Raw genomic sequence first — 10,289 nt, 5'->3', positions numbered from 1 at the left:
ATATTATGATTTGAGATAGCACAGACCTGCAAAAGCTGATTTATTGCAGTATGTAAGGTAGTTGATGAGGAATGGGAAAAAAATCGTTATTCACAGTGTTCCACAACTGGCGGGCTGAAGAAATATAACAGCTCGAACCCTGCAATCACAGTGCCTCCCAGCAGTTGGACCAGTGAGAGATATTGGTGTTATATAGCAGTAAATCTCACCCCGCAACAGAGATCAGAGTAAGTTTCAGTTACAGTGTCATCAGCAGCAGGGATGAGTATGCATATATTAATAAAAATATATCACTCACATTGCTACATACCAGCAGGTATTACTGTGTCAATATAACGTATATGCGATACACCACCAGCCAGCAGGGTTGATGATGTTTATCAGTCAGCGTTTTTCCAGCCATTGGTTTGAAAATATACATTATTCACATAGTTCTAAGAGCGAGAACTTGAGCACATGCAGGGACTGAAGGAAAGTATTCAGTTCCACATCTGAGCTGGAATTGCTGGTGGTCGTGATGCCCAGAGCAGGGAATCCTGGGAGCAGTGCCACATCGCTGAGGTAGAGATTGTGTCCGGAACACGGACGCACGTTTCTATGCCTGAAGTGTGAATTCTTGTTGGTTTTATCTCTGTTGTACCCAGACCAGGGATGCCTCGACGACGGAACATCTTGCAGAGACCTTGCGGATGCCTTGGAGCTGATTGACGAGCTGTTGCACAGACGATGGCCTCAATTTTATAATTGGCTCCAGTTATGTTTCTCACTGCCTCGGGAAGGGAGCCAATATAATCAAAATCCCCTCATAAGCACGTTATAGTCTCTTCCAGCCTCTCACATTAGGAAAAAGATACAAAGCATGAAGCGCACGCACTCACATTTTCAGAAACTGCTCCTACACTGCTGTTTTTGGATTTCTGCATGGAGTGCTCAAGTTATTAAATTTCCAGGTCTTTGTGCCTTTTCTCGATAATCATTGCATTGTATTCTCAACTCTGTTTTATTACTGTCATGAGCTTTACAAGATATGCTCTGCCTGTGGAACATGATAAACAAAATATTTTCCGGTATCGAGGTAAATCTGACAGTAATAATTCAGATCCACAAAACCTTTTTCAACAAAGAAAGAACTTCAGTAACTAATCGCCACCTATCGGCAGCGACGAGAATGTGTTGACAACAGACACAATAGCAGCAGGCTCCCCCAGAGGAAGGGAAGGGAAAATATTTCAGTCACAGTGCCGCCTAGCGATTGGGATGACTATATATATATCTCACAGCGCCACCGGGCAGGACGGATGAGAATGCTGCTCAGCTTCAGCAAATGTCAAACCTGGGCTCTGTATCCATGAACAGGAAAGTCGTTGCATCGTCTCGGCATGGCACTATTTCTTTCCAGGGCGCCCCATTCCTTTCCAACTCAAGTCAGGTAATTTCCACAAAAATGAAAACAACAAACATTGTGAATGGATTCCCTGCTCTCTGCCCACCGCACCCTCCCCATCTTATCCCCACCCCACCTGGCACTCCATCTTATCCGTGTGGTTTCAGTGCTGGACATATACAGAAAGCTCTGTCGGTGACAGCAGCAACCGGTGAAATTGCTCTGACGCCGTCCCCAGACCGACTTGAAAGTGATCAGGATCCACATTGGTGAGCCCCACAATTTCACAGCCCATGAGCAGGAAGAAGACAGCCGTGGTCACTGTCAGCACAATGTTGTGTTCCCTGGATATTGCCTCCAATTTGTTCTTCAGATTCCTGACTCAGAATGAAACTTAGTAAAACTCTAACATTCACTTGAATGCTCATCATTTAGCCCCAGTATTTCATTTGTTTCCTTCAGACTAACATTCTCGCTGTCTCAGGATACATTCTGAGTAACATGAACACTTTTCATCCCGAACTACACTTGACCATAAATTGAAACTCCTCTTTTGTGCAGGTTTAATTGAGAAGGATTATCCGACGTCGGGGCAGAAGTAGGCCATCCAGGCCTATGAGTCTGCTCTTTCATATAGTGAGATTGAATCGAATCTGATCATGCTCAAAGCACTTTCATTTTCTTGTTAACAGGGTGAAGTTGGAGTTTGCAGTCATCATTTTTCTACTCTTCTGAAGGAAGCAGAAGCCATCCCGATGTTGTACTGTCATCTGGCCCCAGAAAATCCCAGTTAAATTTTGGATGCTGATGCCATGCGGCTAGATATTTGTCCACTGTGCAATCTCAGCAGTGTCTGTTCTGTTTATAGACACTCATACTTGTCAATGTTGACTACTGTCTACAGTGCATCTGATAAGAACATGATATCTAGAACAGTCGCAGGCCAGTCAGCCCCTTTAGCCTGATCTCTCATGATTGATCACAACTCTACTTTCCTGCCCGCTCTCCATAACCCCCTTTAACTCATTCTTAATGAAAAATCTATCTTCTCCTCAAAGTTACTCTTTGATCCGGCGTCCATTGCTCTGCTCAGGTTCACAACATTTTGAGAGAAATCATTGCTCCTCGGCTCTGTTTTAAATTCGTAACCTTTTATCATAAAACTGTGATCTCTCTGTCTAGATTGCCCAACATGACGAAACATCCTGTCTACGTTTTCCTTTATCAATCCACTCCAGCAACTTACACGCCTCAGTTGATTATCCTCCCATTTGTCCAAACACTGATGAGTGCTGGCCGGAACTGTTCAGCCTCTCTCCTGTTAAGACATGCCTTGGAACTTATCGGTGGGGTTAATTTGCTCATCATTTAGCCTCAGAATTATTATGCACTTGTATAAGATAGACAAATTCATCAATAATTGTGAATTGAAATTCTCTGTGAGTGTGTGTGTGTGTGTGTGTATGTGTGTGTGTGTGTGTGTGTGTGTGTGTGTGTGTGTTTATGTCTGTATATGAGAATAAGTAGATGTAGAATGTGTGCGTGTCGTTCCATGTAATCAGAAGAAAGCTTGATATTTTTGATTGAAACAGCCTTTTAAAAATATCTTCACAAGAGACTGCATTGCTAGCGAGGATTCCTCAGCCCAATGTCTGCAAACAATCAACGGTTAATTCTTGGAATTTGACAGACATCCCGGATGTGGGAGGAGGTGAGTGGGAAGAAGGGCGAGTCCCTGACTCCATGTGAACACTGATGGTGCATGGAGGACTCCAGTGTTTGAAGATGAAAACACAGTGCTGCCACATCCACATTCTGCGATTAACTATAATTGTGACTCAAGCCTAGATCTAGTCTCGCAGATCCCACACACACCCACCGTGAACCTCCCCCAAAACCCCACCATCTGCTCTATCCACGTGTTGAAAGTTCCTGTTCCATCTGCTTTCACATTCCTGGGTGCGACATCACAATGTCTCGGTTTTTTTGGAAAAAAACATACAATATAATTTTTACTCCCACGACCAACACCAGTCCAGTTATCAACTCTCTCTCCAATGGGAATCGTGCCCACTGTCGGCCTCTGCCTATATCCTAAACCAGTCTCTCTGAGGAAGGAAGTATAGGTCAGTCTGAATGAGGTGGGACAGGGCAATGGCTCTCTACCCCCAACGAAAGCTTATTACCTCTAACTCAGACACACAGTTAGTGTAGGGCCGAAGTGGAAGGGCGAGTGGAGAGGCAAAAGTCACACTCGGGCACGTGTTGTTGGTATGAAGCAATTTGTACGCATGTTGGAATAAATGTCCCCTGCTTGTGTGTGTTTGTATATGAACACATAACGTGCTGGAATGCGAAAGAAGACTGGGATAGAAACCTCTCTGCAGATTACCTGTTCACGACACTCAATCTGCTGCACCTGACAGCGTGTATTTTACACAATAAACCCGCTACCACTCTTTTTAATTCGACTGCACTCAGGATAAAATTCCAGGGCACCCAGTTCTTTCAAAATTGCAGAGTCAATCGAAAAGGTGTTATCTTCGACAAGACCAATGACAGTACAGGGAGGTTGGATTCATCAAGAGACAATGACCAACCTGTTACAATTCTCTCTAGAAACGGGAGCTGGGGGACATTGTGTGTTTTCAGTTTTGAAAATTCTGAGGATTGGATGGAATGGAACATTCTGTTTCTTTCGCCAACAAAACCGGTTCCAATAAATTCAGACAGGAAAGCAGGAAGAGCTACCTCAGGTATAGAGATCATGAGACTCCTTCAGACGGGAGAGGTTGGAGAGGATGGGAAATCAAGCCTGCATCGAATGGGAGAGAGTTGGAGACTTGTTCCAACTGGCAGTGTGGGAGAATCGGGATCTCATACCCTCAAGGAAGTGATTCAGGTGAACTTTAATGATGTACTTTCCGATACCATCATTTAATGCAATTCTGTGCATCATTGTCACAGGTGTATACTATTCATTGTCAAGACCATCAGTGTTGTTTTCGGTGTTTGATAATAATGAACAGTCATTGATTTGTCATATTTTGCGTTTAATCAGAGCTGTCCTTACACACAGTTCACAAATCCATCTCGCTCATTACCCAGAACGGGAAGTTGCTCTCCGTTCTACCCATGGAGATGATTGCAGCAGGAAATCCCCGCTCCCCAATAGGAACAACCATTTCACTCCCTCCACATGTCTCTCAATGATCGGGTTGTACACCAAATGCTGACATTACTGCAAAAGTTACATTGCGAAACAAAAGCAAACAACATAATGCCGCATCGTACACAGTGACTGTCAGTTGCATTTTATGCCTCAGAGCTAACAGTCGCTGGAGCTACTGGTGTTGAGGAGAGGCGAGGTCAGTGATCCGTGCCTCACACTACAGGAATATCTGGAACCTTTCTTCCAGTCAGTGGCCGTGACTGTCAGGTAACTGCTCAGGCTGTAGCTTTGATCACTTTCTGGGGACACGACACTTGTGGTCACTCCACTGTCTGTCTCTTTCCCATCCACGCTCCAGAGGACCTGCACGAGGCCAGGCTTAAAGCTGCTCACCAGACAGGACAGAATGGCTGATGCCGTGTCTATTTGTTCTGGGGAAGGTGGGAGCAGAATTACGGATGGTTTCCGATCATCACTACCTGTGTGTGGGGAAAGAGAGAGAGGTAGAGAAATGATGGGATGTATGAAGAGAAACATTCTCACCTGTGTGCGTGATGGAGAATTACTAATAGATAGAAGACTCAGAAAGGTAGAAATGTGTCAATGTAACTATCTGACCTGCATGTAAGAGAGAACAATATTTACATATATGTTTGAGTGTGGCTTTCTACGTGGCCTATGTATGTGAGAATTATTAGTTTCTATAACACTCTGACCTGTCAGTGTCTGTCACAGTGAGTGAGTGAGTGAAGTATTTATACAGCTCTGTGACATTTGCATGGGTTTGTGTGTTTGCGTGACAGTGTGTGGTGTCCACGTGTGTAAGTGTGTGAGAGCGTGAAAAAGACAGTGTGGGAGAAATAAATTCAACTGCCTGACCTGCGTGTGACAGAGAATTATTCAGATATAGAACAATGTGGCCAGTGTGTGAATGAAATGTTGAGATCAACTATCTGACTTGTGTGTTTGAGAAAGCATTATTGATGCAATCTCTGATCTGTGCGTTTGTGCATGAATATTTGGGGATGTAATGGCCTAATGCTTTGTGACTGAGCTGTTAATCCAAAGACCAGGATAAAGTTCTGGAGAACCAGGTTCGAATCCCACCACGGCCTACATGTGATCTGGCCTACATGTGACTCCAGACCACAGTAATGTGGTTGGCTCTTAACTCTCCGCTGGGCAATTAGTGATCGGCAGTAATTGCTGCCTCGCCAGCGAAGCCCTCCTCCCGTGAAAGAATAGAGAGAGAATTACTGACAAGGATGACAATCTAACTGCTGTATTTGAGTGAGACAGAGAATTATTGACAAAACAAAAGCATTGTCTGTGACAGAAGTATAGATATAATTTACCTAACACGCGTGCATGAGGGAATATTACTGTTTTAATCTCTGTTGTGTTGCATGTATATGTGAAAGTGAGAGGGTGAGTAATATTTATCAGGCACACTGAAGTTTCAGTGTGAAGGGAAGTGAGAGAGAGAGAGAGAGATAGAGAGAGAGGAAGGCAGGGAGACAAAGAATTAAAATACTTCTGACCTGTGTGTGAGACAGAGGATTACCGATTTAAGTTACAAACTGTGTCGTCTTTTGTATGTGAGTGAGAGAGACTGTCTGAGAGAGAAATATGAATGAGTGAAAAATGTTGATCTGTGTGTTTTTGTGAGAGAAGCGTTATTATAGCACTGACATGCGAGTGTGTAGGTCTGTGTCTGTGTCTGTGTGTGTGTGTGTGTGTGCGCGCGCGTGTTTGTGCATGTGTGCGTGTGTTGGTGTGTGATTGTGTGTGTGTGTGAGAGAGAGAGAGATAAAGGGAGAGAGGCAGAGACAGAGAGATAGAGGCGGAGAGAATTATTGTGACAATCTCTGGCTTTGTGACTTTATGAGAGAGAGAATTATTAATGTAACATTGGCCAGTGTGTGTCAGAAAAAATGTTAGTAGTTTAAGTTTTGAGCTCCGTGCTTGTGTGTGTGAGATAGAATTGACGATGTAACACTGACATGTTTGTGAGAGAGAATTATTGATAGAATGTCTGACCTGTTTGTGCTTGTGAGTGACAGAATTATTATCATATATTAAACATTGAAGTGTGTGCCTGTGTTTGTGTGTTTCTGGGTGTGTGGCTATGTTTGTATTAGAGACACCGATTTATTGACATAAATTACATTCCGACTGTTGAGACTTTGTGTGAGATACGATGATTAATGTCACACTTGGCCTGTGAAATAGAGAGCGCAAGATTCATTGGTATTTCAATCTGACCTGCGTGTGAAAGACAATTTTTTATATTGTATATAACACGCTGGCCGGTGTCAGAGATAATTTTTAATATATGTTATACGCTGACCTGTGTGTGAGAGAAATAGAAAGATGACCTGTCTGACTTGTGTGAGACAGAATCATTGATGTAAATACTGATCTGTGAGCGTCTGAGAGGGAGTGAAAGAGGGGGAGAGAGAAAGAATGACGAACATGAATTACACTCTGACTTGCGAGTGTGTGCATGTGAGTTTGTGTGCGAATCTGTGAGAGGGAGAGAGTAACATAGGGAAATAGAAAGAGAAACACAAGGAATAATTCTTACAATCTCTGACCTGTGCACCTTTGTGAGAGAGAGAATTATAAATGTAACTTTGATCAGCGTCCGTCAGAAAGAATTATCTCTTTAATTTTCGACCTCTGTGCTTCTTTGTGTGTGAGCGAGAATTATCAATGCCACACCGACCTGTATGTGAGCAAGAATTATTGATACAATCTGGTAGCTGATTGTGTTTGATTGTGGGACAATTATTAATGTATAGAACACACTGACGTGAGTGTGTTTGTTTACGTGTGTGTGCATCTGTGTGTGCGTTGTACTGTGTGTATGTGTGTGTGTGTGTGTGTGTGTGTGTGTGTGTGTGTTTGTGTGTGTGTGTGTGTGTGTATGAGTATGTGTGTGTGTGTTTTTAAGAGAGAGGAAGACAGGCAGATGGAGGGAGCGAGAAAATTATTTGTACAATTAACAGTCAGACCTGTGTGTCTTTGTGTGAGAGAGAATTATCAATGAAAAACTGATGAGTGTGTCTATGAGAGAATTATTGTCATAATCTTTCACCAGTGTGTTTGTGACGGACAGAATTGTTAAAGTAAATAATTTGCTGACCTATCTGTGTGTTAGGGAGAGGGCGAATTATAAATATAAAATTGCCTGTGAGAGTTTGTGAGGGAGAATTAATTTATCAGGTACCAATCAATGTTCGAGACTAAATAATTCAATGAGCCCTGACATGTGTATGTGGGAAAGAATTATTGATATCATCTATCTGATCTTTGCCTGTTTTTGAGAGAGAATTATTAATGTAAATAACACTCTGATCTGTGTATGGGAGGGAGTTATTGTGGTAATCTATGACTTTTGTGAGTTTGTGCGAGAAAGAATTATAAATGTAACATTGGCCTCGATGTGTGGAGGATTATTGATATAATGTCTGACCTGTGTATGTCTTGTGAGAGAGAATTATGAATACAAATAACACGCTGTCCTGTGTGTGAGAGAGAGGGACATGGAGAAAGAGAATTACTAATATATATATAAAACACACTGGCCTGTGTGCGGGAGAGAGAGAACTAGTCACATGACTCTGACCTGTGTGTTTGAGAGAGAGGGATAGGAAGAGAGTGAATAAGTAAGATGAATAACACTCTGAACTGCGTGTGCCTGTGAGGGAGATGGAATTATTAAAGGAACACTGACCTGTATGAGTGAGAGAAAATCATTACAATAATCTGTCTGACATGTGTGAAGTGAATAATACTCTGTTCTGCATGCATTTGCCAGAGAATTATTGAGATTTATAACACTGTGGCCTGTTGGTGTCCATGAGAGAGCGAGATAATGATAAATACTATAAACCATATCAATCTGTACAAATCTGTGAGAAAATTTTTAAAATAAATCATATTCTGACCTGTGAGAGTGAGAGAGATAATTTTTGACGGAACATTCTGACTTGTGCATATGAGTTAGATTTGTTGCAAAATGTGATAAATCGAGACTTGGCAAAATCCAGAGTGCAGAATCGACTCTGGAGGGATGAAAGGTGAACTGGTATGAATGACAGAGAAAGAGAAAAGAGGATCACTTACTCCGAACGGTCAGGGCAGTTCCACCTCCGAAGGTGTATCACAGAGGCGCGTCACAAACGCAGGACTGGCCTAAAACCTAACCTAGGGTTGGAGTGGGAAGAAAAGAGGGAAGAAATGTCAGTAATCTGTCGTTTTCCACATTCTCATTTTTCAGGGGAATGAGTGGAGCTGGGACTGGATCGATTCACAGATGAAAGAGAGATTCCCAAATCTCTCTTGTCTCTGAGAACGCTGACGGCGCTGGGTTAGACCCAGAGTCTAACATCTCTGGAGATCTGACAGTAACACTTCAAATGCAGCTGGGCTGCAAAAGAAATTGCGCTGAGGGATGTTTTTGGAGGTGCTGACATGTCCTCAGCCAGTGATTGCTCAGCTGATGTCAATTTGAGTGTGCCCTGCACACTGGGTTAGTGTATTGGCCTGACTCACTGTGATAACCAGCTGAGCCACTCCACACAGCACAGTAATAGACGGCGGAGTCACTGGAGACCAGGTTTCCGACAGTTAGGATGAAACTGTTACTGTAGGCGTCTCGAGAAGGTTGGAAACGGTCAGTGAAACCGGTCCCTCTGAATATATCATTATCAGTCTCCTGCCTGATCACCCACACCGGGGCCTCTCCGGGTTTCTGTCGGTACCAGTACACATAGTAGCTGCCCACTTTCCCGTTCTGCATCGCACAGTTCAACCCGGTGGTCTGACCGGCGAAGACTGGGTCAGACATTTGACTCTGAATGAGGACAGGAACGGCCAAGGTACTTACAATGAAAGAAACACAGACACACTTTGAGTGACTTTGCCAGCGGGTGTGAAAGAGCATCGCCCAGTGTTTAATGGGCAGGCATTATCCCAGAGCAATTTCTGACCTGTTACATGGAGCAGCAGGGCCCACAGTAGATGCACCATGGAAAACATTTCCTTGGAGAATGTGGTAAAAGAGCCAACTGCCCAGGTGTTGCCCTCAGTCGAACTGTTTGTTGTCAGCTCCTGGGATCCGTTCTGCACCCAGGCTCGGTAAACTGTAGAGGGTCATCCAGCTCTATTTATTCACTGGAATGCAAATGAAGGAGCAGAGAGCAGGCAAATCGACACTCCGAGTTTTCACCGATCTATTTCTCGCTTCAAACATCGTTATCCACAGAATAATCTTTCAGATTTATGCAAGTTTAATGTGCAAATGGACTTTGAGTACATTTGAGCATAGCAAGTAGTGTCAGACGTTGTCTATTCAGCCCATCGAGCCTGGTCTTCCATTCAAGATGATCATGTTTGACCATCAAACTCAGTCCAGTTCTGAGGATGGATCACCGGACTTGAAGTGTTAGCTCTGATTATAAATCACAGATGCTGCTAGACCTGCTGAGCTTTTCCAGAAACTTCTGTTTTTGTTTCCAACTCAGTCTCCTGTTTCCACTTCCTCCACCATTACGTTTGATCCCTGTGGCCCTGAAAACTACATCCAACTCCTTGTTGAAAACATACATTTCTCTTTAATTTCCGTCCTTGCTTTGTGTCAGACAGTCACACTCTCACAAAGGCCGAGAGTATAGCAAAAGGCCCTCCAGCCTAAGGTGTCCATGCTGACAATGGAGCACAGATTTA

At 43.4% G+C, this 10,289-nt stretch overlaps 1 protein-coding gene across 2 annotated transcripts; it reads right to left on the bottom strand.

Annotated features, from left to right (window-relative positions):
• Positions 1–4,533: 4,533 nt before the first annotated feature.
• Positions 4,534–9,690, bottom strand: LOC125449724 (immunoglobulin lambda-1 light chain-like). 2 transcript variants are annotated; one of them, XM_048525597.2, is made up of 4 exons: positions 9,544–9,690; positions 9,117–9,445; positions 8,688–8,711; positions 4,534–5,035 (listed from the first exon to the last, which is right to left on the bottom strand). In XM_048525597.2, the coding sequence occupies exons 1-4, from the start codon at positions 9,600–9,602 to the stop codon at positions 4,713–4,715; spliced, it is 735 nt and encodes a 244-aa protein (XP_048381554.2). In that variant the 5' UTR covers positions 9,603–9,690; the 3' UTR covers positions 4,534–4,712. The 2 variants fall into 2 exon arrangements, 1 of the variants encoding a protein (XP_048381554.2); XR_009443471.1 differs by lacking the exon at positions 9,117–9,445 and having other exon boundaries at positions 4,945–5,035; positions 8,688–8,768; positions 9,554–9,663.
• Between the last annotated feature and the right edge of the window lie 599 nt (positions 9,691–10,289).

The sequence above is a fragment of the Stegostoma tigrinum genome, chromosome 47, assembly GCF_030684315.1.
Source record: "Stegostoma tigrinum isolate sSteTig4 chromosome 47, sSteTig4.hap1, whole genome shotgun sequence".
Classification (NCBI taxonomy): Eukaryota; Metazoa; Chordata; class Chondrichthyes; order Orectolobiformes; family Stegostomatidae; genus Stegostoma; species Stegostoma tigrinum.
This window is presented reverse-complemented; position numbering and strand designations above follow the sequence as displayed.